The sequence below is a fragment of the Alosa pseudoharengus genome, unplaced genomic scaffold (genome assembly GCF_046254945.1).
Source record: "Alosa pseudoharengus isolate Yale_2024_CS ecotype anadromous, Long Island Sound unplaced genomic scaffold, YU_APseudo_1.1 YU_APseudo_1.1_scf_17, whole genome shotgun sequence".
NCBI lineage: Eukaryota > Metazoa > Chordata > Actinopteri > Clupeiformes > Clupeidae > Alosa > Alosa pseudoharengus.
Genome location: NW_027468640.1, coordinates 3477788 through 3505287, shown reverse-complemented (window position 1 = coordinate 3505287; position 27500 = coordinate 3477788). Strand labels below are relative to the sequence as shown.

The 27500-nt window shown below is 46.1% G+C and overlaps 3 protein-coding genes across 4 annotated transcripts in view; all 3 read right to left on the bottom strand.

Moving 5' to 3' along the window:
* The window catches only part of fcer1g (Fc epsilon receptor IgFc epsilon receptor Ig), a 10702-nt gene extending 2170 nt beyond the window's left edge, over nucleotides 1-8532 (bottom strand). The window contains exons 1-4 of the mRNA XM_076288474.1: nucleotides 8313-8532; nucleotides 4488-4579; nucleotides 1556-1585; nucleotides 161-187 (exon numbers count right to left, since the gene is read on the bottom strand). Of these exons, the coding sequence (XP_076144589.1) occupies nucleotides 161-187; nucleotides 1556-1585; nucleotides 4488-4579; nucleotides 8313-8373 (210 nt within the window). The 5' untranslated portion in view covers nucleotides 8374-8532. The remainder of the gene's footprint in view (nucleotides 1-160; nucleotides 188-1555; nucleotides 1586-4487; nucleotides 4580-8312) is intronic.
* A 315-nt stretch (nucleotides 8533-8847) lies between these two features.
* ndufs2 (NADH:ubiquinone oxidoreductase core subunit S2) lies at nucleotides 8848-20318 on the bottom strand. 2 transcript variants are annotated; one of them, XM_076288472.1, is made up of 14 exons: nucleotides 20208-20318; nucleotides 19384-19487; nucleotides 18545-18735; nucleotides 15696-15816; nucleotides 13412-13524; nucleotides 12670-12744; nucleotides 12354-12431; nucleotides 11798-11883; nucleotides 11068-11187; nucleotides 10683-10812; nucleotides 10291-10386; nucleotides 9607-9690; nucleotides 9449-9506; nucleotides 8848-9088 (listed from the first exon to the last, which is right to left on the bottom strand). In XM_076288472.1, the coding sequence occupies exons 1-14, from the start codon at nucleotides 20309-20311 to the stop codon at nucleotides 9051-9053; spliced, it is 1398 nt and encodes a 465-aa protein (XP_076144587.1). In that variant the 5' UTR covers nucleotides 20312-20318; the 3' UTR covers nucleotides 8848-9050. The 2 variants fall into 2 exon arrangements, with proteins under 2 accessions (XP_076144587.1, XP_076144588.1); XM_076288473.1 differs by lacking the exons at nucleotides 8848-9088; nucleotides 9449-9506; nucleotides 9607-9690 and adding an exon at nucleotides 9731-9808.
* Nucleotides 20319-21589: 1271 nt separating this feature from the next.
* Nucleotides 21590-27500, bottom strand: part of kirrel1a (kirre like nephrin family adhesion molecule 1a) — a 64218-nt gene continuing 58307 nt past the window's right edge. The window contains exons 14-15 of the mRNA XM_076288471.1: nucleotides 26802-26879; nucleotides 21590-25186 (exon numbers count right to left, since the gene is read on the bottom strand). Of these exons, the coding sequence (XP_076144586.1) occupies nucleotides 24515-25186; nucleotides 26802-26879 (750 nt within the window). The 3' untranslated portion in view covers nucleotides 21590-24514. The remainder of the gene's footprint in view (nucleotides 25187-26801; nucleotides 26880-27500) is intronic.

The following is a 27500-nucleotide window of genomic DNA, read 5'->3' as shown; positions in this document are numbered from 1 at the left end:
TTTACTTAAGCAGGTAAAAGCAATCGAGAAAAACTGTATTTATGTGTGGAAAAGACCAGAAGCTTGTTGAGTGAAAGGACAGTCAAGTGCTGCCCACTTCTCTGATGTGTGTGTGTGCTAAACGCTAATGTGAGGGTGAAATAAATTAAAAAAATCTTACTTCATATATGCCCTCTGCCTGTTTCTTCTGTGGAACAAAAATACTATAGTTAGATCTGCTCACCCTTACGCACTCACACACACATACACACACACACACACACACACACACACACACACACACACACACACACTCACACACAGTGTAAAAGAGAGAGAGAGAGAGAGAGAAAGATAGACACCATAAAAGCACCTACATAAAAGACCCATTTTCTTTGAACACAAAATGCTTTTCTTCTCTTTTGTAGCAGCATGCTGTTCATTTGAATACATTTAGAAGGTTTGAAACTTTAAAGGCGCTAAAAGTGTGTGTGTGCAAGAGCGAGCCGACAGCACAGATGCATTAGGCCCGAGTGGAGACACGCGTACAAGCAAGAGAGGGGGGAGGAGAGGAGAGGGGGAACAGAGAGAGAGGAGGAGAGGAGAGGAGAGGAGAGGGGGAACAGAGAGAGGAGGAGAGGAGAGGAGAGGAGAGGGGGAACAGAGAGAGGAGGAGAGGAGAGGAGAGGGGGAACAGAGAGAGAGGAGGAGAGGAGAGGAGAGGAGAGGAGAGGGGGAACAGAGAGAGGAGGAGAGGAGAGGAGAGGGGGAACAGAGAGAGAGGAGGAGAGGAGAGGAGAGGAGAGGGGGAACACAGAGGGGAGCTTTGAGTGTGGAGAATAAGCGCTATATAAACCTAACGTGTTGAGTGTGGAGAATAAGCGCTATATAAACCTAACGTGTTGAGTGTGGAGAATAAGCGCTATATAAACCTAACGTGTTGAGTGTGGAGAATAAGCGCTATATAAACCTAACGTGTTGAGTGTGGAGAATAAGCGCTATATAAACCTAACGTGTTGAGTGTGGAGAATAAGCGCTATATAAACCTAACGTGTTGAGTGTGGAGAATAAGCGCTATATAAACCTAACGTGTTGAGTGTGGAGAATAAGCGCTATATAAACCTAACGTGTTGAGTGTGGAGAATAAGCGCTATATAAACCTAACGTGTTGAGTGTGGAGAATAAGCGCTATATAAATGGAACGTGTTGAGTGTGGAGAATAAGCGCTATATAAATGGAACGTGTTAAGCACTATATAAATAGAACGTCTTAAGCACTATATAAATAGAACGTCTTAAGCACTATATAAATGGAACGTCTTAAGCACTATATAAATGGAACGTGTGGAGAATAATCGCTATATAAATGGAACGTGTTGGTCGAGGGGGAAGGAAATGGATGGGTGCTTGTGAACTCTAAGATGAAGTGATAGAGAGAGTAATAGAGAGAAAGAGAAGGGAAAGAGAGGAGGGGTCAGGAGAGTGAGAGAGGAGATAGAGTTCGAGCTGGCTGGCGTTATCTGATGAACATTTGACAGTTGTGTTGGTGTAGAGAGGCGTTGATGTGATGATCTTACCACAGGATAGGCCTCCTTACCCTGAATCCACTGAGGAGAAACAGACACAGGTCACACATCAGCAGAACATTAAACACACACACATGCAGTCAACATCAACATTAAACACACACACACACACACACACACACACACATGCAGTCAACATCAACATTAAACACACACACACACACACACACACACACACATGCAGTCAACATCAACATTAAACTCACACACACACACACATGCAGTGAACATCAACATTAAACACACACACACATGCAGTCAACATCAACATTAAACACACACACACATGCAGTCAACACATGCAGTCAACATCAACATTAAACACACACACACATGCAGTCAACATCAACATTAAACACACATACATGCAGTCAACATCAACATTAAACTCACACACACACACACACATGCAGTCAACGTCAACATTAAACACACATGCAGTCAACATCAACATTAAACACACACACACACACACACACACACATGCAGTCAACATCAACATTAAACACACACTCACACACACATGCAGTCAACGTCAACATTAAACACACATGCAGTGTGTGTTTAAGCTTGGTCTAACATGACTTTGCTTGCAGATTGCCGTCAAATTGTGCTCTCACAACAACCACACCATTATCTTAAATAGGCTAATATCACTCTAAGGTTGCCTTCAAGCAAGCAAAACAATGGTTAGAAAGCAGCAGGACACTAGCACAGAGACTGGCATCACAATAAGAGATAGCGGGAAACAAATTAAAATACGTGAGAAACCCAGAAAAAACTGGAAGGTTGACAGCTATCAGTCAACATCAACACTAAACTCTCACAATCAACATCAACACTAAACTCAGTCAACATCAACACTAAACTCTCACAGTCAACATCAACACTAAATTCACACAGTCAACATCAGAACTAAACTCACACAGTCAACACCAACACTAAACTCTCACAGTCAACATCAACACTAAACTCTCAGTCAACATCAACACTAAACTCACACAGTTAATATCAACACTAAATTCTAACAGTCAACATAAACACTAAACTCACACAGTTAATATCAACACTAAACTCTCACAGTCAACATCAACACTAAACTCTCAGTCAACATCAACACTAAACTCAGTCAACATCAACACTAAACTCTCAGTCAACATCAACACTAAACTCACACAGTTAATATTAACACTAAATTATCACAGTCAACATCAACACTAAACTCACACAGTTAATATCAACACTAAACTCTCACAGTCAACATCAACACTAAACTCTCAGTCAACATCAACACTACACTCTCAGTCAACATCAACACTAAACTCAGTCAACATTAACACCAAACTCAATCAACATCAACACTAAACTTAGTCAACATCAACACTAAACTCAATCAACATCAACACTAAACTCAGGCAACATAAACACTAAACTCTCAGTCAACATCAACACTAAACTCACACAGTCAACATCAACACTAAACTCACACATTTAATATCAACACTAAATTCTCACAGTCAACATCAACACTAAACTCACACAGTTAATATCAACACAAAACTCACACAGTTAATATCAATACTTAACTCACACAGTTAATACAACAAAACTCAAAGATACAAAGTTAACAGAAACACTAAACTCTCACAGTCAACATCAACACTAAACTCACACAGTTAATATCAACACTTAACTCACACAGTTAATATCAACACAAAACTCAAAGATACACAGTTAACAGAAACCTGGCTGCAACAAATGATCATTTACAGTTGATTAATCGATTAGTTCTGCCTAAACAATGACTAATCAACTAATCAATTAATTTTGTTACAACTCTAGAAAACTCACAGTGAGGATAAAGAGAGGATGTGAGACACAGTTAACACTTAGACAAACTGATAAATAGAGGATGTAAAAGAGGGGAAAGGGAGAGGGGAGATAGAGAGAGAGATAGAGAGAGAGAGAGAGAGTGAGCAAGAGAGGGAGGGGGGGTTACAGGAAACCATGTAGGTGAGTCCCGTGACACTAAACACATTCCAAAAGGTGGCACGTTTCAGCACGTTTCATATGTCTGCACGTCTAATGAGACTGAATTATTTTCAGTTAGTTGGTTCGAGGTGAGAACATCGGTGCAAGTCTACTCTAAGCAATAACAAAATGCAGCATTCATAATGTTAAATGTGAGGACATCGGTGCAAGTCTACTCTAAGCAATAACAAAATGCAGCATTCATAACGTTAAATGTGAGGACATCGGTGCAAATCTACTCTAAGCAATAACAAAATGCAGCATTCATAATGTTAAATGTGAGGACATCGGTGCAAATCTACTCTAAGCAATAACAGAATGCAGCATTCATAATGTTGTGAGGACATCGGTGCAAATCTACTCTAAGCAATAACGAAATGCAGCATTCATAATGTTATATGTGAGGACATCGGTGCAAATCTATAGCAATAACGAAATGCAGCATTCATAATGTTACATGTGGACTATTTGCTCCCACAATAGTCATACAGTACGTGATGCCAAGTATAAGAGTTTCGCTTCTGATATTGTCCCTCCCTTCACACTCATCCACTATATGGCTTTTGGTGGGTGAAACTGAAGATAAACTGGCAAAACTAGTCAGGTTTTGGGAGATCCATTGTCACTTTTATGTACAATGACTATCGGTAGAAGCTCATATTTAATCGCACGCCGTCACTGAATGTGTGTGTGTGTGTATGTTAAGTTGAGTTTGCGGTAGAGAAAGGAGTGTGTGTGTGTGTTACCTTGAGGAGAGAGGAGGAGAGGAGAGAGTGCATGTGTTACGTTGAGTCGGTAGATTAGAGAAGAGAGTGTGTGTATTACATTGAGTAGTGAGTGTGTGTGTGTGTGTGTATGTGTGTGTGTGTGTGTGTGTGTGTGTGTGTGGTACCTTGAGTCGACAGTAGAGCACAGTGAGGATGAGGCCATAGAGGAAGAGGATGCTGTCCAAGATGTAGCAAATCTGGGGCTCGGAGATGGCAGCTACACACACACACACACACACACACACACACACACACACACACACGCACACGCACACGCACACGCACACGCACACGCACACGCACACACATAACATCATTAATATTATATGAATATCAATCCATACTTGAGCAGTTGCTGACTGTAATGCAGATACAAAATAAAGAACTCAAATCAAAATAAACCACGACTCAGTCCCCTTCTCCACACACACACACACAAACACACACACACAGACACACACACCATGTTAAAAGCTTCACCACATACAAAATGGCGCGCACACACACACACACGCCCACTCATATTAAAATACATATGCATCTCTGGCAGTCATTAGTAACACACGCATGCACGCACGCACACCCAGTGTGTTCAGACTGAAAGCATACTCGTATTTGACAACTTCACCAGACAGGCCCAATGTGCGCAAGGGACTAACATACACTCCCTATATGCTATCAAATCTACAATTTATAACACACACGCACGCACACACGCACAGCATTGATTGGTTAAACAAAAGCTACAAAAATGACACCCATGTCAGGGGAAAACTTGTCAAACTGGAGTGACATGTTCTGGCTCACATTAGCTAATTAACGTCAGCCGTGTTAATGGTGTGAGAACATGTTTAAGTAATGCAACACTGAATGTGTGTGAGATTCAGCACATTCTTTCTGTTGTGTGACTGTGGAACTGCCATGAATTTAATCCCACTTCCTGTCATTCCAATTCGAATTCAACTTGGAGCCAATTCAATTCAAATTCCAATTCATGAATGGAGAATGGATTTTACACAAGGCTGGCGAGCATTCAAATTCCTCTGAGGTAGTTCTTTGCGAACATACAGTGGAATTGGACGTGAGTTTGATGAAGAGAACAATGTGATTACCGTTACAAAGGAATGTTAACAACAAATCATTCAAATTTAGCTGTTCAAAGAGAATATGTTCACCATGAACGTCCACTACTGTGTGGCAAAGCCTCTGGTGTGTGTGTGTGTATGCTCCTAGCCCTTCACACTGTTGAGTAGAGTGTGAGGAGTGTGTGTGTGGGTTACGTTGAGTAGAGACAGAAGTGAGTGTGTGTGCCGTTCTGTTCAGTACACGCCCATGTAAACACAGTTCTATTCAGTACATGCCAATGTAGACGCAGTTCTATTCAGTACATGCCAATGTAGACGCAGTTCTATTCAGTACATGTCAGTGTAAACGTTCTATTCAGTACATGTCAGTGTAAACACAGTTCTGTTCAGTACATGCCAATGTAGACGCAGTTCTATTCAGTACATGTCAGTGTAAACGTTCTATTCAGTACATGTCAGTGTAAACGCAGTTCTGTTCAGTACATGCCAATGTAGACGCAGTTCTATTCAGTACATGTCAGTGTAAACGTTCTATTCAGTACATGTCAGTGTAAACGCAGTTCTGTTCAGTACATGCCAATGTAGACGCAGTTCTATTCAGTACATGTCAGTGTAAACGCAGTTCTGTTCAGTACATGCCAATGTAGACGCAGTTCTATTCAGTACATGTCAGTGTAAACGCAGTTCTGTTCAGTACATGCCAATGTAAACGCGGTTCTGTTCAGTACGTCAGTGTAAACAACGTTCTCTTCAGTACATGCCAGTGTAGACGATGTTAAGAATGACCTGACTGGTTTGATCTCTGTTCTGCCCGTCAGTGGTGATGGCAGCTAGTTCTGTTTTGACCGCAAGAGAAGCACTTCTCTTTTCTCACGAGTCGACGAATTCTGTTCTGTTTTCTTACCATTACTGCAGTAATGACGATCCTTTTAGCACATGGGCCTTACAAGTTTGCTTTACCTTTTACCACACGGGCCTTACAAGTTTGCTTTAAGCTAAACAGAGGCCTACAGAGACATAGGCTTACAGGCAGCTAATTGGATCAATTAAACCTTTATGTTGACTGATATGAAATTCATCTCTAGGCGTAGATCTGGGGTGTCAAACTCATATTAGGTAGTGGTCTGGATTGGTTGGAATGAGACCTCGTGGGGGGCCGTCATTGTCATGGTCATCATCATCATTATTATGCATGGGTAGTGCTGTTTGATGATATCACTTATGAGCACACAAGTAAATAATGTACTGCTGTCATATAGCCTACTGCTCTTTCTCTCTTGAAATGCCCGACTTCCATGTTAGTTTTTCTGCTTATTCCTTCCTGAGGATGGTTTGTAGTGCTAGGTTTAATCATAGAAATATTGTTTATTACACATTGTTGAAGACAACTGGGTGTGAATATCTTTTTTCCTAATGTTCCCTTCCTGCCCAAAATATCTGGGGCGCCGTATGAAGCCTGCTGGCGGGCCCGATCTGGCCCCCTGGAGTCTCAGAAACGTTCTACGCTGTTCTAGGTGTTAGTCTCGCACACGCAGAAGGCTGTCTACACAGAACCCAGTTCCCCTTCTCTTTGCTGCGGACCAGAAGTCCTTCAGCACTGTGCGCTCATACAGGGTCAAGCAGGGTCACATATCTAACGTTTTAGGTTTGGTTTTGTTTTTTCTCTTTTTGTGTGCTTCCTGTGCACCAGAACATGAGGAGCAGAAGCCACGTCAGAAGGAGCTCTAGAACGATTAAGATGGAGTGAAGATAATGATGTGATATATGTGTGTGTGTGTGTTGAATCCTGGCAACATTTATCACATGAACACTTCTGTGGAGAAGCTACATGAAATAATAATGAAATGTAATTGTACATAATTATCTAATTAATTCCTTATTCACCCTCGTCCTTATATGGACATAATTCACACAGAAATAGTCACCTTTATATATAAACACTGTCGGTTTCATTTCTTGGTCTGACTTGCGGAACTGCTAACATTTGAAACGGTGATAAGTAGAGATGTAACAATTCACTAGTTGTCAATTATTGGTGATCAGTCATCAACAACCATTCAATTCACTAGTCGTCAATTATTGATGATTAGTCATCAACAACCATTCAATAAATCCCCAACTATTGTGATGATCGACTAATTTTGAGCAACTTTTTTTAGAGGGAATAAAAACTAAATATTCTCTGACTTTAGCTTCTTATACTTAAATACTGATCTGGATCCCGTGCTCCTCTCTGGCTGTGGACTGTAACTGTGACTTTGAGGAACAAGACTTAAGACCTTTGAGGAGCGGGCGAAACAAGACTTAAGAGCTTTAAGGAGCGGGCGAAACAAGACTTAAGACCTCTTGGGCTTTGGGACGTACTGATCACAATTACTCACCATTTTCAGACATTTTATAGACTTAACATCTAAATTGAGAAAACATTGTATGTTGCAACCGATCATAGAGTCATTTCCCTTTTGCGATTAGAGTTAAGACAGTAGATATGTGATATTCACCCTCAACAGAAAAGTTGTAAATTCACATGAAAAATGTCCACATCAACAACAGCATTTCTCTGGTTAGGTGTGCTCTGAGACCGTCTACACCACTAAGCCATCTCCATCTATCCACTAGGGTGGCACGGTAAAACCCTCTAGCTAAGAGACACAAACACACTTTCACACAGATGATATACTTTTATGAGTTATTGTATTTTAAACTAAATAAGTTTGTGAAACGGAGAGGTTAACATGAATTCTGCAGAAGGCTGCTTCCGACCTATTGGCCGTCAGTTTCATTTAGCCGTGCTAGCCACAGGCCATTGCCTGGAAACCGACCTAATAGGGGACTTCACACACAGTCACACACACACACACTGACCTGCGTGGTCGAAACACATCCACAGAGGTATGGCAGAGAGGAGGGCGCGTGAGGTCTTCATGTTCCAAACACACTCACAGAACCCGAGTGAACGATGGTGATGGAGTGAGAGAGAGAGAGCGGAGTGAGAGAGCGAGAGAGTGGCGTTCAGGCTTCTCAGGAGTCGGGCGTTTGAACTGACGGAAAGAAGTGGTGTGTGTGTGTGTGTGTGTGTGTGTCTGACTGTGTGTGGGGAGGGGAGGTGGGGGGGCTGGCTGGGTTTGAGGAAACTGTGGTTGCGGCGTGTCCATTTTAACTTCAGACCCCTCCTACTTCAGAGCTGTAGGCAAGATTGACACACAAACACGGCTACATCGCTTACCCTTTACTCTGTCACACACATACACACACACATATATATATATATGCCAGTGGAGCCCTTCACACCAGCGAGCCCTTCAGCCCTTCACACCAGCGAGTGACCTCATTTCCTGTTTATACACAGCTAAAATTCCATTCCCCCACCTCCCTCACAGACAGCTCCAAACGACAGCAGTTGCTTTATTCTGGTTTATTTACATTAGAGATAATGCAGAAAATAACAAGGACATCTTTAGCCACCATCCTCCTTTCAGATACCTATTGAGTTTAAACGTTTATACAACTGGGGTGTGTGTGGGTGTGTGTGTGTGCGTAGGAGTAGGGGTGAGCACACTCAAGTTGACTGCAGATGGACGAACACACAGATGTTGGCGTCGGTTAACGGTCAACTTCTCCAAACACAATATCCTGGGTGCCTGTGAGAGAGATAGAGAAAGAGAAGGTGTTACCACTAAAAACACACATGTGCATTTTTACACAGATAGACACACAGAAATAGCCGCACACACAGGAGCGAGCACACACACACACACACAGCCACATATATTTGCAGCAATCAGCAACACAGAAATCATAGTCAGGCCTTGGGCAAGGAGATCAAAGAATCACACACTCACACACACACACACACACACACACACACACACTGCGCTGATAAGCAGACATGTGAGAGACATGCTGAAGTGAAGTGGGATCTGTGCCTAGCGCCCCCTGTGGCTAAAGGCGGAACAGCGGCCGAAGCCAGAGCAGCTGTGGTCACATGACCAGAGACTCACCAATGATGGCCACCACGTCAGCCAGCATGTGTCCCTGAGCCATCATGTCCAGGCCCGCCTGCAGAGGGGGAAACAGGGTCAGTCATAGGTCCTTACAGCGCTCACTCAGAGTCAGCAGCCAATCAGAATGGTGGGTGTGAGGAGGGGGCAGGTCTTACCAGGTGAGTGAAGCCGGGGGCCTTGATCTTGCAGCGGTATGGCCTGCTGGAACCGTCCGAAACCAGATACACACCAAACTCCCCCTGCAACACACACACACACACACACATTACCAACCAGGTACACACCAAACTCCCCCTACAACACACACACACACACACACACACACACATTACCAACCAGGTACACACCAAACTCCCCCTACAACACACACACACACATTAACAACCAGGTACACACCAAACTCCCCTACAACACCAACACACACATTATCAACCAGGTAGACTGGAGCCTTCAGTATAAGTATATATACTTGATCCCGTGAGGGAAATTTGGTCTCTGCATTTATCCCAATCGGTGAATTAGTGAAACACACTCAGCACACAGTGAACACACAGTGAGGTGAAGCACACACTAATCCCGGCGCAGTGAGCTGCCTGCATCAACAGCGGCGCTCGGGGAGCAGTGAGGGGTTAGGTGCCTTGCTCAAGGGCACTTCAGTCGTGCCTACTGGTCGGGGTTTGAACCGGCAACCCTCCGGTTACAAGTCTGAAGCGCTAACCAGTAGGCCACGGCTGCCCGCACGGCTGCCCTTCACACACACCTGATATTAATTAAATATCAAATGAATATTAAATTAACATCAAATACCTCACCTAGTCTGCACACACACACACACACACCTTGGGTGCTTCAACAGCCGTGTATGTAGTGCCTGGAGGCACCTGGTAGCCCTCAGTGTAGAGCTTGAAGTGGTGAATGAGCGACTCCATGGACACCTGCAGCAGAGAGAGAGACAGCCCAGTCACACACACACACACACGCACGCGCACACACACACACACACACACACACACACACACACACACACACACACACACACACACACACACACACACACACACACACACACACACACACACACACACACACACACACACACACACACACACACACACACACACACACACACACACACACACACACACACACGGTATTGTAAGCCGGAGCATCACTAATGCTGGGAGTCTATAAACCAAGCACCAGTCCTCATTACATTACACACACGGCTTACCTTCATCTCAGATCTCTTGGGAGGTGCGACTTTAGCGTCGTCCACTTTGATCTCCCCCTCGGGCATCTGGTTGAGAGACTGGATCATGATCCGCAGGGACTGCCTCATCTCCTCTATACGACACAGATACCTGGGGTGCACACACACACACACACACACACACACACACACACACGCACGCACGCACACACACACACACGCACACGCACATCAAGGATGGGAAATGAGATGCAAATGAGATTATGTGAGTGTATGTGAATGTATGAGTGTGTCTCTCCTTACCTGTGTGTGTGTGTGTGTTTGTGTATGTATGTGTGTGTGTGTGTGTGTGTGTGTGTGTGTGTGTGTGTGTGTGTGCGTGTGTGTGTGTTAAGGGACTCCTTACCTGTCATAGCAGTCCCCCTTGCTGCCGATTGGCACGTCAAACTCCATCTTCTCGTACCCATCATAGGGCTGGGACTTCCTCAAGTCCCACTTGATGCCTGATCCTCTCAGCATCACACCACTGACACACACACACACACATTAGAGAGCAAAGTTATGGCTGTGTCTACAATGGTTCACTTTATTCTGAAAACGCTCAATACAACCACTGTCCACTCAAACATACATCACCAGCTGCTTACATCCCCCGCTCTTATACACACACACACACGCGCACACACCACTAGCAATTTACATCCAAATCTCACTCTCTCTCTTACACACACACACACACACACACACGCACCACTAGCAATTTACATCCAAATCTCACTCTCTCTCTTACACACACACACACACAGACACACATACGCACACACACACCACTAGCAATTTACATCCAAATCTCACTCTCTCTCTTACACACACACACACACGCACACACACACCACTAGCAATTTACATCCAAATCTCACTCTCTCTCTTACACACACACACACACACACACACACACACACACACACACACACACACACACACACACACACACACTAACACATCACCAGCAACTTACACCCAAATCTCACTCTCTCTCTCTCACACACATACACACCCCACCATAACTTACACCCAAATCTCTCTCTCACACACATACACTCACACACACACACAGCTCTGAGACAGCAGTTCACCTGAAGCCGTAGTTGAGTGCATCCTCAGCCTTGACCACGCCGATGTCTACGGTCCGGTTCTTCCAGATGCGGTTGTTGGTCAACATCTACAGAGGAGTCACATGATCACAGAGGGATCACATGATCAGTGTGTCGCCCCACTACATACACTACACACCTACACACAGGTATCTGAACACTACACACCTACACACAGGTATCTGAACACTACACACCTACACACAGGTATCTGAACACTACACACAGGTCTCTGAACCCTACACACAGGTATCTGAACACTACACACCTACACACAGGTATCTGAACACTACACACAGGTCTCTGAACCCTACACACAGGTATCTGAACACTACACACCTACACACAGGTTCTAACAGTGTGGTTGAGTGCTGTGTGGTTCTAACAGTGTGGTTGAGTGCTGTGTGGTTCTAACAGTGTGGGTGAGTGCTGTGTGGTTCTAACAGTGTGGTTGAGTGCTGTGTGGTTCTAACAGTGTGGTTGAGTGCTGTGTGGTTCTAACAGTGTGGTTGGTCATTACTGCTCTCCAGTCCCTTACCTCTTCCACCTCATCAATGCGGAGAGAGAACGCCTTACACCACTCATAAATATCATCCATAAGACCCAGAGGCATGTCCTGTAACACACACACACGCACACACACACACACACACACGCGCAGACACACACGCACGCGCACACAGACACACACACACAGACGCGCACACACACACACACACACACACACACACACACAGACACACACACGGTTACACCAGGATATAATTTTCATTTCCATAAGCCATGAAACTGCTGTAGATAAGTTGTGTGTGTGCTGTTGGCGAGGTCATCTTCCTCCTCCTCCTCCTCCTCACCTGGTGCACACCTCCAGGCCTCACGTAGGCTGCGTGCATGCGCGCTCCCGACACTCGCTCGTAGAACTCAAACATCTACACACACACAGGAGGAAACACATTAAGCATATATACTCAGAGGCACAACACACACACACGAGGAAACACATTAAGCATATATACTCAGAGGCACAACACACACACACACACACACACACACACACACACACGAGGAAACAAACTCAGAGGCACAACACACACACACACACACAGGAGGAAACACATTAAGCATATATACTCAGAGGCACAACACGCACCACACACACAAAGTGATCTCTTACACACACATTTACACATAATCATTTAGCACAGCGGTTCCCAAACTTTTTTTTCCCGCGGACCACCTTTTACATCCTGACTCCCTACCCCCTAGTGAGGCACAACACACACACACACACACACACACACACACACACACACACACACACACACACACACACACACACACACACACACACACACACACACACACACACACACACACACACACACACACACACACACACACACACACACACACACAAAGTAATCTCTTTTACACAAAGGACCACCTTTTACATCCTGACTCCCCCTAGTGGAGGCTCGCGTAGCACAGTTTGGGAATCCCTGCTTTAGCAGACACTTTCATCCTACGTTTGTCAATTATATTACAGGACCACTGTCCCGAAACACACACACACACACGCACACGCTCACACCTCACCTTTTCTCTCTCTTCAAACATCCAGAAGAAGGGCGTCATGGCCCCGATGTCCAGGGCATGGGTGGTGATGCCCATGATGTGGTTTAGGATACGCGTCAGCTCTCCAAACAGGACTACACACACACACACACACACACACGCACACATACGCACGCGCACACACACACACACACAGAGGATAATGTAGTTGTGCGTTATGAGACACACACAGACAGACACACACACACACACACACACACACAGAGGATAATGTAGTTGTGTGTTATGAGAAGGACACACACATGCACAGAGGATAATGTGCGTGCGTGTGTGTGTGTGCGCGCGCAGCTTGCATTCCGCAAGGGCCATCAAACAGCCCTCGCATGGGACAGACCAGCTGGAGGACCTGTGACCACACACACACAGACACACACACACACACACACACTTCTAGAAGTCAGATGCCAGGCCACCACTCCTACTGAATTAGTCTTAAAGCTGACTGGCTGGGGATTGCACTGCCCTGATTGTGCAAGTGTATGTGTGTGTGTTTTTGTGTGTTTGTTTTTGTATATGTGTGTGTGTGTGCGTGCGCGCGTGTGTGCATTTGTGTGTGTGTGTGCATTTGTGTGTGTGTGTGTGTGTGTGTGTGTGTGTGTGTGTGTGTGTGTAGTCAAGTCGAGAGAGTGATGCAGGGTTGAGTTTCTCTATATTGGGGTCATAAATGTGAACATGTGCTAATTACCAGATCGTACTGAGAGCAGGGCTTCAGTGCAGGCTTGGTTTCTTGGGCATGGCGTGCACACACACACACACCTCACACACACACGGGCCTGGAGTGGGGATCAGGCCGGATTAACCTCAAATGTGATCACCCTCTGTGCCCTGGCTCAGCGGAGTGCCAGCCTCTCGCCATGGCAACCCCAGGACACAGAGGGTGATCACATTTGGAGATGGATGGAAGGATGATTAATTAGAATGGTAGTGCCAGGTAGAATAGCGTTGGAATGTAAGACGTGTGTAGGGTAGTGTGTTGCCATGGTGAGAGGTGTGTAGGGTAGTGTGTTGCCATGGTGAAAGGTGTGTAGGGTAGTGTGTTGCCATGTTGATAGGCGTGTAGTAGGGAAGGGTAGTGTTGCCATGGAAAGAAGTGTGTTGCCATGGTGATAGGTGTGTAGTAGGGAGGGATAGTGTTGCCCTGGCAATAGCTATGTTGCTATGGTAAAAGGTGTGTAGGGTAGTGTGTTGCCATGGTAAGAGGTGTGAAGGGTAGTTTGTTTGTTTGTTGCCATGTTGATAGGTGTGTAGTAGGAAGGGTAGGCTGTGTAGGGTAGGCTGGGTAGGGTAGGGTGTGTAGGATAGGGTATGTAGGGTAGGGTATGTAGGGTAGGGTATATAGGGTAGAGTGTGTAGGGTGGGTAGGGTAGGGTATGCAGGGTGTGTAGGGTAGGGTAGGGTGGGTATGGTGTGTAGGGTAGGGTATGTAGGGTATGTAGGGTGTGTAGGGTAGGGTAGGGTGTGTAGGGTAGGGTATGTAGGGTATATAGGGTAGGGTGTGTAGGATAGGGTATGTAGGGTAGGGTATATAGGGTAGGGTATATAGGGTTGGGTAGGGTATGTAGGGTGTGTAGGGTTGGGTAGGGTATGTAGTGTGTGTAGGGTAGGGTAGGGTGGGTATGGTGTGTAGGGTAGGGTATGTAGGGTAGGGTGTGTAGGGTATATAGGGTAGGGTGTGTAGGATAGGGTATGTAGAGTATGTAGGGTGTGTAGGATAGGGTTGGGTATGTAGGGTAGGGTATATAGTGTAGGGTATGTAGGGTAGGGTATATAGGGTTGGGTAGGGTATGTAGGGTGTGTAGGGTAGGGTTGGGTATGTAGGGTAGGGTGTGTAGGGTATATAGGGTATGGTGTGTAGGATAGGGTATGTAGGGTAGGGTATATAGGGTAGGGTGTGTAGGGTATGTAGGGTGTGTAGGGTAGGGTTGGATATGTAGGGTATGTAGGGTAGGGTATATAGTGTAGGGTATGTAGGGTAGGGTATATAGGGTTGGGTAGGGTATGTAGGGTAGGGTATATAGTGTAGGGTATGTAGGGTAGGGTATATAGGGTAGGGTATATAGGGTAGGGTATGTAGGGTAGGGTGTGTAGGGTATGCAGGGAAGGGCATGTAGGGTAGGGTATGTAGGGTATGTAGGGTGTGTAGGGTATATATGGCATGTAGGGTAGGCTATATAGGGTATGTAGGGTGTGTTGTGTAGGGTGTGTAGGGTATGTAGGGTATGTAGGGTAGGGTAGGGTGTCTCACCTCTGATCATCTGGGCTCTGGGTGGCGCCTGGATGTTGAGCAGCTTCTCCACGGCCAGAGAGTACGCCTGCTCGTTACACATCATGGACACGTAGTCCAGACGATCAAAGTAGGGCAGAGCCTGCACCACACACACACACACACACATACAATCAAAGGCAGGGAGTGTTACAATATCACACACAGAGATTGCATTTCACTTTTTCATTTTGACGGACAGGGGCGTAAAAATTCCGTCACTAGTAGGGCTGGGACAACGCGTCGACGTAATCGATGACGTCGACGCAAAAAATACGTCGACGCAAAATATGCGCGTCGATTCGTCAAGCATAACGTGTGCTGCTTAATATTTTTATCAAAACCGGCCAGCACACATTGATGTTGTACTATTTAAATTAAAGATAAGATAAAATAATTTCATTGAGCTGCACTTTTTACTCACACAGCCTTTCCTCGCCCCGCCCGCTCTCTCTCGTAACGAGCCCGCTGCTCCTCCTCTGCATGTGCATTTAACAAGATATTCACGATTGTTGAAGGATTTTTGTTGCCACATAGAAGCACTGCATAGAACACAGTGGGCTAAATTGCTATTAAATCCGCTTAGCATCGTGACCATGCAGCGCAAATTTGTTCAAAACTGCTGCATTAAAGTTAAAGTAAACTCTGCTAAGGTCTTATCACAACATAGTACATTGAGGAGACTAAACTAAGTTAAGTTACAGTATGCAATTAAGCAGTATCTCAAAGCTAATGTTAGAATACTGTTTGGATGTCAAGTTTAGCATGCTTACTTACAGCTGCTTGTATTTCGTTACTCATGCAGGGCTCATTTTATTGACTCTGAATGTTTGCAAAATCCCGATGTAAATGGAAAGGTGTTTTCCAAGACTCAAAAGTGCTTGTCCCAAGGAAGTACGAACCGTTATTTGAACTAACTACATTATGAATGGCATAAACACATCAGCAGCCTTTTAACTGTTTAATGTTAATTGCAAGACGTCTTAAAGTGACAGGCACTCAATTAGACCTATACACTACTGAACTTTATTGAATGCTACCTCTGACTAAGAATGCATTACTTTGCACTTGTATAGTCTTTTATTTTGGAATCTTAAGAGCAATAAACATATATTGCAATGTTAAAGAATTCATTTTTAATTCATTCAGATATGTAAATAAACATGTATAAGTTGCTATTAGCCAATGAATGAGGAGATAATCGATAATCGAATCGAAATCGAATCGGACTGAAAAAATGAATCGTTAGATTAATCGATGCATCGAAAAAATAATCGCTAGATTAATCGTTTAAAAAATAATCGTTTATCCCAGCCCTAGTCACTAGCTATTTTTGCTTGTCGTTTTAATTTTACCGTCAGTTTGGCCCGACATCATATCCCCCAAATGTAAGTGAAAAACAATCACATGTGGCCTGGGAAATTACTGTGAAGCTGTCAGATACTCCCAGGTATTTATTAATTTTTCAGGAATTTAGCTTAGAACTACCATAGGGAAATGTCAAATGCTAACTTAGCTTAGAACCGCCACAGGGAAATGTCAAATGCTAACTTAGCTTAGAACTGCCACAGGGAAATGCCAAATGCTAACTTATAAACGGTTTTCATAGCTTCCTTGCTACATGATTGTTGTGTGAAGTCGCAGTTGCAGTATTCAGCTCATGACTTCAGAGGAGAGACAGGACTACTACTCTACTTGGGGTAAGTGGCTCAGGAGGTAGAGGAGTCGTCCAGAAACTGGAAGGTTGCTGGTTCGAGCCCAACTCCTCCTGACCCTGTCGAAGTGTCCTTGAGCAAGACACTTAAGCCCAGCCTGCTGAAAAAAAACAGCTGGTCTTTGCTGGTTTTCTTCCAGCTCTTGCTGGTCTTTGCTGGTGTAGCTGGTTGGGCCACCAGCTGGATATGCTGGTGTGACCATCTGACCCGCACGACAGGCTGGTCATACTGGTGTGACCAGCCTGTCGTGCGGGATACAGTTGGTGCAAGATGGTCATGCTGGTGACCAGCCTGCCAAGCTTGATATTGTTGGTGTAAGATGGTCATGCTGGTTTGCTAGAATGACCAACATAAGCTGGTCATTAGACCAGCAACACCAGCTAAAATGACCAGCTTGAGGTGGTACGACAAACAAAACAGAATTTGCAAAAAGAATTTCACCCAAACTGACAAATAAAGTTGTATCGTATCGTAAAAAACCATCTGAATTACCATCGCATGCCGGGTAAACCAGCTGAAGGTATGTTTTCGGAAGATTTTTTCTGGTCTAGCTGGTCAACCATCACAGGGTGCTCAAACAAGCAGGTTAATATGCTGGTCAACCAGCTAACCACCTTAAGCTGGTCAGGCTGGATATTTCAGCAGGGATGTCTTTAAGCACTTCCATTAGGCACAAAAACGACAAATCTGCTCAGTATTAAAGTAGCTAGCTTGCTAATGCTGCCACTGCATTCATAAGGAAGCAGCTGGCTGGCATGTGTGCGTGTGTGTTTGTGTGTGTGTGTGTGTGTGTGTGGAAACCACCCACTGACAAGACTCAACATCACATGCGTCAGGCGACATGGACAGGATCCCTTCGGAGATACACAGGTGCCTGTTTACCCCAGTAAAGGTACAGAAACTGCAAGAGAGCACAATCCGTATGAATGCGTTGCCTAGGTGCATTAGCCAGCTAGCTTAGCTAGCCCCAATACTGAGCCGATTTTCAATGTTTTCGTCCTTAGTGAAAACACCCATAGACGCCTAGAGACAGGGCTCAGGTTGAAAACGCCTGACGCTCCCCTCTAAGCCCGTGCTCCTGTGGAGGGGTCAGGGGTCGTTGCCGTGGCGACGCACCTGCAGGTAGGTCTTGTACTCGATGAGCTTCTCTGTGCCGCGGTGCAGCAGGCCGACGTGCGGGTCGCACTTCTTCACGGACTCGCCACTCAGCTCCAGCACCAGACGCAGCACGCCGTGGGCAGCGGGGTGCTGGGGGCCGAAGTTGATCGTCAGGTTGGACACCTCCTTCTCTGCGGGGGGGTCCTTATCTGGGGGGGGGGGGGGGCATGAAGAGAGAGCACACACACACGTACACTATTAACACAGAGATGTGCTCCTGCAGGTAAGTTTAATCTCTCTGTGTTTTGATGGAGTGACCTCTGTGTATGAAATGCGCTATATAAATAAACTGGATCCCTAAAGAAACGCAAGCACCCACACCATAAGTGTATAGAAATGAGCTATGTACCAAAAATTCCATTTTACCGTGACTCAAAGAGCTGTAAACAGTGTTGTAAGGCTGCGTGTACAAATCCGCTTGGAGCTCCAGTGGAATTTTGATTTGCGACGAGAATTCTCGGTCTAACCGTTGATGTGCCGTGAGAAAGGTTGGAAATAGGCACCCACTTGCCCAGCACTAACCTCCGAGCGTGGTAAACAAAATAGGATATTTCAGGCAGTAAAAGCCCCGGTAGGAACTTTCGAATGAAAGGGTTGGTAATTGGTGGCTTTACGTACATCTCTAGTGACTGATAAAAAAGTTGAGTGGCCCGGCTGGTAGATTCCATCCCTGGAGAAGACCAGGGTGTGTGTGTGTGTGTGTAGACGACACATGTGTGTGTGTGTGAGAAGACGACGTGTGTGTGTGTGTGTGTGTGTGTGTGTGTGTGTGTGTGTGTGTGTAAACCAAGTCTTACCGTTCCATGGAGGGGGCGCCCACTTCTCAGTGAGGGCACTGGGGTACATGACAGCACCCGCATACTGCTCTGTCCACTCCACATCGGGCTGCCACTGTTTATGCCTAGCAGGACACACACAAACACACACACAATAAGATTGGAACTTGTCTCGCAGATCTGTTACTTACATTTATCCATCTTGTTGCTTGCTTGGTGTTTCTCATATATCGCATGCAAGTTTTATAGCATCTGCGTCCTGCTTCGCCTGCATGAGATCCTTTGAACTCGCATTATGTTTCCGCTACACAAATGCCTTAACTAGCAACAACACAAATGTCAACACACTGTTTTAGGTGAGATCAATGCGGATACAACTACGATACATCTAAGACATGTTGTCAGCCATGTCAGGTCCTTCTAAGTAACCCTCTCTGGTATCATAACTAAAAGCATCTAATGAACCGGCTATTTAGCAGGCTGCTTTGCATACCAAGCTAGCTAGGCTACGTTATAACACAGCTCAGGTCAGCTGTCTCGTGGGACATTCAGACACCGTTTAAAGGTAGAACACTTGTAATCGGCCTAATACAAAGCCGATCTGTACACTGTGCTAATAAACAGTGCTCTTGCCAGAATGACTTTTTTTAACTCAAGGAATGACGCCAGTTGCTCAGTGTTTTGCCAGCCTCCAGTCACCGGATTTCTAGCATGCAAGTCCGCTAAATGCTAGCTAGCGGTCTGACACGCACAGCTTACTGTCAAACGTGTATTTGTCTCTAACGTCCAGCAGATGCGCGAAAAACTGCTTGAAGTGACAGATAACATCATGTGGAAACATTTACCTGTTCTGCAGGACCATACATCCCGGACTCACAGCATTATGGTTTAAAATTGCAGCTGAAGGACGTCCGAGTTTGCTAAGCGACCTCAGCAACGTCGCCGCCATCTTTTTACTGTCTTACACACTGGACTCATGCGCATGCGCAAAATCTAGATTTTGTAACGTAAAAACGTAGTCCGCAGTAACAATGCTGCCATCTTCTGTGGAGGATGCCACTGCAGCAAAGATCAGCACAGCAGTTGAGAAGTTTGAGGATGGCGATGGCCACAGATTTAGCCAGGGTCCTCCACCACATAGCCTGCCTGGACCAACCTGGAGAGGTCTCATTATGTTTTCCTTAAATGGCTGGTAAATCTAAATTTTACCTACAGATCTGTACACGCCCGAACCACCAAGCACAGCAGATTGCCACAAAAGGCACCCATCTACTAGGCCTATACCCTTCATAACTGCTACCATTTGCAATACACTAATTCCATTCTTGAACATTATAGAAACTACAGGTGTTTGCTCAATGAGCAATGTTGTCTTCATACAGTATGTTACTCTAAGCCTACTTAAAATGTGACCTAATTACATTGTTTGTTTGGTTCCAAAACGCTATAATTGTTTTTAAAAACATTAAAAAGTCATGCAAGCCTATTTAATTGTGTATTTCAGGTACTACCAATCAAATTGCAGTTCTGTTGTTTTGAATGAGTAAAGATAAATCAAATAACAATAGGCCTACCCGATTACATTTTTACTGAAACTACTTGGAAAACAAAATGTAAAAAAATGATTCATGAAAATTAATTAAAATGGTGGATACTGTAGGCCTCTATAGTTTTGGAACCACACTCTTTATATGGTCTATATTGTATTTGTATATTGTCAATGTAGTATTTGGACTATATGTTTTATAGCCTACTGTCTAGTATATATACCACTACCAGTATATGATGATTATATGTATGCATATTGGGTGTGTTAGAGTATATGATGATTATATGTATGCATATTGGGTGTGTTTTAAGAGTATGATTATTACCGGTATATTTGTTATGTCCTTCTGCAGTAGTTCTGCATATTGGGTGTGTTTTAAGAGCATGATGGTCCTTCTGCAGTAATTCTTCATATTGGGTGTGTTTTAAAAGTATATGATGATTATATTTATGTCCTTCTGCAGTAGTTCTTCATATTGGGTGTGTTTTAAGAGTATGATGATTATGTCCTTCTGCAGTAGTTCTTCATATTGGGTGTTTCATGATGGCTTCTTCTCTCTCAGGTTCACAGGAAGTAAAGGTGACAGAGTGAAATGATGACGCAGGAAGTTAAGGTGACAGATAGCCTAGTGTGAAATGATGACGCATTCACAAGTCTTATAAAAACAGTGCTTTTTTATTTCTGTAATACTGTGGAAAAATAATTACATACCATTTTTAAAAAATATTGAAAAAATTAAAATGAAATAAAAAATGAAAGTTCAATAACTTTTGTTGTTCATCAGTTGAACATTTTTATTTTTCTTTTCTTTGTGTTTTTTTCTCAGCTACGAAGAACAGAACAGATCAATGTTTACCTCCTAAGGTCAAAGACACAAGAATACAGGATACAGTCCTACCAGCTGAACAAAGGTACGAGAGAGGGATTGTGGAGAGGAAGTAAAGAAATCACACACACAAAGACCTCTGCACACTGAAACCTGTACCACACACACACACACACACACATGGCCATGTGCGTGTTTGAACACACATAGGCCTGCACACATACAAACACACACAGGCACAAATGCCTGCAAGAACACACACACACACACACACACACACACACACACACACACACACACACACCCATGAACACGAGTTTTCCCGCACTCACACAAACCCATTCATACACACGTTCAATCTTTCCACAATCCCCGGGCCTATTAGTGGCTGATAAAGTGTGGGGAAGAAGAATAACTAGGTATAAGACAGGTTTTTCCTAAGGCCACTCAAAGTTTGAACCCCCCTCCCTCCTCTTGTATACGCTCTCTCTCTCTCCACCAATCATGGAGCTTCAGCCGCTAACTCCGCCCCTTACAGCCACCAATCACAACTCCAGTCTGCTGACAGACCACTGTGTTATCCAATCACAACTCCAGTCTGCTGACAGACCACTGTGTTATCCAATCACAACTCCAGTCTGCTAACAGACCACTGTGTTATCCAATCACGCTCAAGGGGCCGATGACTGAGTCTTGTCAATGAGGGCAGTTGTTGACGAAGCATCCATTCCATGCCTGCACCCTCCCCCCTTGTCGCACGCTCCCGATCTTTGTCCATCTCTAAAGCACGTTGAGACGGTGCGCTAGCAAAGCTAACTGCTTGTTGTGGTCTCAACAGGCAACAAGGTAACCCCCCCCCACCCCAGTCTTTCCTTTCAAAATGTTTCTGTCAAGCAACGGAAAACATAACAATACTGCATTTTAAGAAGAACATCACACTGATGTGAAATCATATCTGAAGTAGGTATTACAAGTATTTACAGGACTCACTCACTCTTCTTCCTATTTTTTTTGTTTCGTTTTGTTTTGTTTTTTTGCGACGCAAAAAAAGTGGAATTCGGACAAAGACGGAGAGGCTAGTCGTGGGGAAATAAAAGACTAAGCAGACTCTAGTTCAGTTCAGTTCTGAGAGCCTGGTATGAGGGTCTGTCTTCATCCTCTTGCCTGTGGTCCTCTTCATCTCCCCACTCCTCATCCTCCTCTTCCTCCTCTTCCTCCTCCTCCGTCTGTGATGCCCAGCAGAGAGTGTGTGGATCTCTGCGTGTACCGTTCGGTCTCAGAGTCCCCCTCTCAGGTCCTTCAAAGGTAGGTGTGTGTTCACTTGGGGTACGTGTGTGCCAACTGACTGGGTGTGTGTATGGGAGGAGAGTCTATTGGGGGTTTTTTTTCTGTACAGTGATGTGTGTGTGTGTGTCTGTGTGCATGTGTGTGTGTGTGTGTGTGTGTGTGTGGGCAGGAGGTCGGTTTTGCTGTTCTCTGTGTGACTAGGTGAAGTACCTAAACCTAAACACAATCCACAGCCTTAAGGCTGACTTCCACTCTAAGCCCCGCCTCTTCCTGTCCACACCTCAACCCACCCACCCTTCATAACAACGAGTCCAGACAGGTGAACAACAACAAAACAAACGTCTGCATATTTCCGTACTTGTTGAGGTGAATATCACCCAAATTAAGACTGATACTCTAAACGCTGAACCTTTGGTCCACAATTTGTTACAGAAATATGACAAAAATAATTCTGTAAATTCTGCAATATTAAAACATAGAGAATGTTCTAGTCTAGTGTGCAAATGGATACAGGTAGATATACGTATAAGGGTAATTTAAATGGGAATACTGGAATGCAGTGCAAACAAAGGCCCCACTGCAAAGCACCATGAGATACAAGTGGGCCGTTCCAACATGTATATGCGAGTATATGTGCTCACAGATGACCAACCAATCACCACATGATAAACAAACAAACAAATAAAAATACATATATATGGCCATTCACGACCCTTCCACTGGTTGAGGTCCCGCCCCCTTTAACATAAACCAATGAGAATACACCTTGGTGTCACCGGAATCTCTGGTAGGGGGCGCTGTCGTTCTCCCTCCAGTACTAATCTGGATAGCGACTGCCTCAGGAGCAGATCTGTATTTAAGGCCGGTTAACCCACAGTCAAGATCCAGGTCTAGGGCTAAATTGAACTCCAAAGCAGAAACAGAACTAGATCCTGGTCTGGATTAACTCTAAAGCTGTAGCAGAACCAGATCTAGAGCTAAGGTCAACTCCAGAGTAGCCCCAGTGGACAGACCTGCTCCAGAATCAGTTGCTATCTAGCGAGCCAGCCAGGATGCCTCTTTCCTCTGTGAGGCTGGCTCTCCTCTCCTGTCCTCTCCTCTCCTGGCTTTAGCCGGCACTCGTCGTTACAGATCTAGGATCTGAGCTTCTCTATCCCTCTTCCTGATTGTGACTTTCGCTGTCAACTCCTGGAGCTGAGGAAATATTCACGCAGAGAGGAGGATGGGTACCCCTCCTCTGAGTCGGGTGCCCTCTAAGCTCTTTCCCGGCTCCAATTTTTCCCTCTACGCTTCTCTCTCAGGTCTGTGAGAAATCCTTCATCTTTAGTCTTGTGTGTTTGTGTGTCTGTGTGAGTGTGTGCGAATGAGTGAGAATGCTAACTCTACTTGTTAATATGTTGGTATATGCATGTGTAGTTGATTGTGTGTGTGTATCTGTTTGTGTGTGTGTGTGTGTGTGTGTGTGTATGTGTGTGAGAGAAAGCGAGAGCTCACACGTGTGTCTGCATCCTCTGTGTGTGTCTGTGTGAGTAGTCGGAATGCTGCGAGGTGTACGAGAACCGCGTGGAGCTGCCGTACTTCCCCAGGCCCGTCTCTGAGCCCGCTCCCGGCGCTCCGGCCCCGCTTCCCCCCGCCGCGCTCCCGACAGACGGCCCCACCCCGTACATCTCATAGGCCGGGCCGCCCTCCAGTGGAGCCAGGCTGGGCGGGGCGAAGCCCATCCTGTAGGACGGGTAGTGCGAGGGGTAGGCGTAGTTGTCGTAGGCCAGCTGCGGGGACGAGTCCAGCAGGCTGCAGTCGGGCGGGAAGTCTCCAGGCGAGGGTCCCGCGCTAGCGCCGCCCTGCTGGCTCTGCGCCGCCCTGCCGAAGGTGTTGAACTGCGCGTAGCTGTTGTGGGAGAGACGCGAGGGCGGTCGGGGGTCGTAACAGCCCCCGCCTCGTGAACCGGGCGCCAGGCTACCCGGCGTGCCCCCACCGCCACCCCCTCCGCTGGCACCGCCGGACACAACACCGCCCCCGGCCGAGCTGGCGCTCACGCTGACCGTGGCGGCGCCCCCTGCTGTCGTGGAGGAGCGGTAGTCGGAGTAGTGCATGGAGCGAGAGGCAGGCCGGCCCTCGTCATGGGTGGAGGCGCGCACGTTATAGTAGCCATTAGTGGGGTCCTGCAGGGGGAGAGAGGGGGGGGGGGAGAGAGAGGGGGTGGACGGAGGGGGGTGGAGAGAGGGGGGGGGGAGAGAGAGGGGGTGGACGGAGGGGGGGGGAGAGAGGGGGGAGAGAGAGAGGGGGGGAGAGAGAGAGAGGGGGTGGAGAGAGGGGGGTGGAGAGGGGGTGGACGGAGGGGGGGGGGAGAGAGGGGGGGTGGACGGAGGGGGGTGGAGAGAGGGGGAGAGAGAGAGAGGGGGGTGGAGAGAGGGGGGGGGGGAGAGAGGGGTGGACGGAGGGGGGGTGGTGGTGAAGAGGGGGTGGACGGAGGGGGGGGGGAGAGAGGGGGGGGGAGAGAGGGGGGGGGAGAGAGAGGGGGGGGGGGGGAGAGGGGGGGGGGAGAGAGGGGTGGACGGAGGGGGGGTGGAGAGAGGGGGGGTGGAGAGAGGGGGGTAAGGGAATTCAAGGGAAAGAGGGAGAAAAAGAGAGACGGTAAAAAGAAAGCGATGGATGGATGGATGGATGGATGGATGGATGGATGGATGGATAAGAAATAGATGGAAGGAGGGAGTGTTAGAGAGAAAGAGATAGTGTGTGAGAGAAATACAGAGGGGCGAAAGAGTTAGAGGAGAGATAAAAGAGAGGGAACATGAGGAATGATAAAAGAGAGGGAACATGAGGAATGATAAAAGAGAGGGAACGTGAGGAATGATAGAGATTGAAAGGGAGGAATGGGAAGTAGAAGAATATTAGCATGTTTAATTCAGCAACAGAAATTCAGAGAGCTCGTAAATCTACACTCTATGTCCCACAATGATGTGCACTCCACCAGTGTGCACTGCCAGAGACTACAGATCCCAGAGTGCACTGCTGGAGACTACAGACCCCAGAGTGCACTGCCAGAGACTACAGACCCCAGAGTGCACTGCTGGAGACTACAGATCCCAGAGTGCACTGCCAGTGTGAGATGCTATGACACTACTCAGTACAAACATGCTATACTAGTGCAACACACATGACTGAGACTACAGTATGTGACACAACCACAAACCAGGTGAGATGTCTGCAGTCATATCTGAGACAGTGTGTGATAATAGCATAACATTCTGCAGTGTCTAAGGTGTGTGACTATGGAAAAATATTGTGTATAATGTCTAAGTGGCTATGATGTCTACAATGTGTGACTATGGCGTAAAACTGTGTGATGTTTGCGGCCTTTTTTGAGACTGTGACTAGAGTGTGTGTGATGTCTAAAGCCTTCTTTGAGACTGTGGCTATGGCATAAGAGTGCAGTGTGATGTCTAAGCTCATATCAGATGCTACGGAGTGCAGTGTGTGAGTTATGTGCTTCAGTCAGTCTATAAAAGAGTACATAGCAGATCACATACGCTTCCAATCTGACCGCCATTAAAAAATACGACACCCATCTAACCTTGGACTGCCACTTGGAGAGATATATTACCAGATAAATTGACGGAGGACACGTGTGTGTGTGTGTGTGTTTATGATTGTGTGTGTGTCTGAATGTATGTGTATATGCATGACTATATGTGTGTGTATTTGTATGTGCGTGCCTACATGTGTGAGTATATTGTGTGTGTGTGTGTGTGTGTGTGTGTGTGTGTGTGTGGTCACCTTGAGCTCGTAATCCTGACGCGTATCGAGTGTGTCGCTGCGTAGCTCCTGCTTGAGGTCGATGTCGTCCTTAAAGGGCTGAGCGGAGGGAGAGAGGGACACAGAGGGCAGAAACTAAACCATAAAGAAACGAACGCACAGAGCAACCAAAGAGGGGAGGAACTCAACTGGAGAGAGAGAGAGAGAGAGAGAGAGGGGAAGAGAGAGAGAGAGAGAGAGAGAGAGAGGGAGAGAGAGAGAGGGAGGGGGGGAGAGAGAGAGAGAGAGAGAGAGAGGGGAAGAGAGGGGGAGAGAGAGAGAGGGGGAGAGAGAGAGAGAGAGAGAGAGGGGAAGAGAGGGGGAGAGAGAGAGAGAGAGAGGGAGAGAGAGAGAGGGAGAGGGGGGGAGAGAGAGAGAGAGGGGGGGAGAGAGAGAGAGAGAGGGAGGGAGAGAGAGAACGAGGAAGGAAGAGAGAAAGAGGGAGGAAGAGAGAGAGGGAGCACAAATGCAGGATGAAAAGAGAGAGGGAGAGAGAGAGAGAGGGAGAGAGAGAGAAAGAGGGAGGGAGAGAGAGAGGGAGAGAGAGAGAAAGAGGGAGGGAGAGAGAGAGGGAGCACAAATGCAGAAGGAAAAGAGAGAGAGAGGAAAGCAGCGTTAAAAAGCAGTCAGTTTGGCAGAAGACAGACAGCTCAGGGGGTTAGTGACACTGATCACACAACA

Coding starts and splice junctions, on each gene's coding strand:
- ndufs2 (XM_076288472.1), bottom strand. CDS start 20,311: ATGGCGGCGACGTTGCTGAGGTCGCTTAGCAAACTCGGACGTCCTTCA. Junction 15,817..18,544: donor AGTACAAGACCTACCTGCAG/GTGCGTCGCCAC, acceptor TGTGTGGTGCAG/GCTCTGCCCTACTTTGATCG. Junction 13,525..15,695: donor CAGAGCCCAGATGATCAGAG/GTGAGACACCCT, acceptor GTGTGTGTGTAG/TCCTGTTTGGAGAGCTGACG.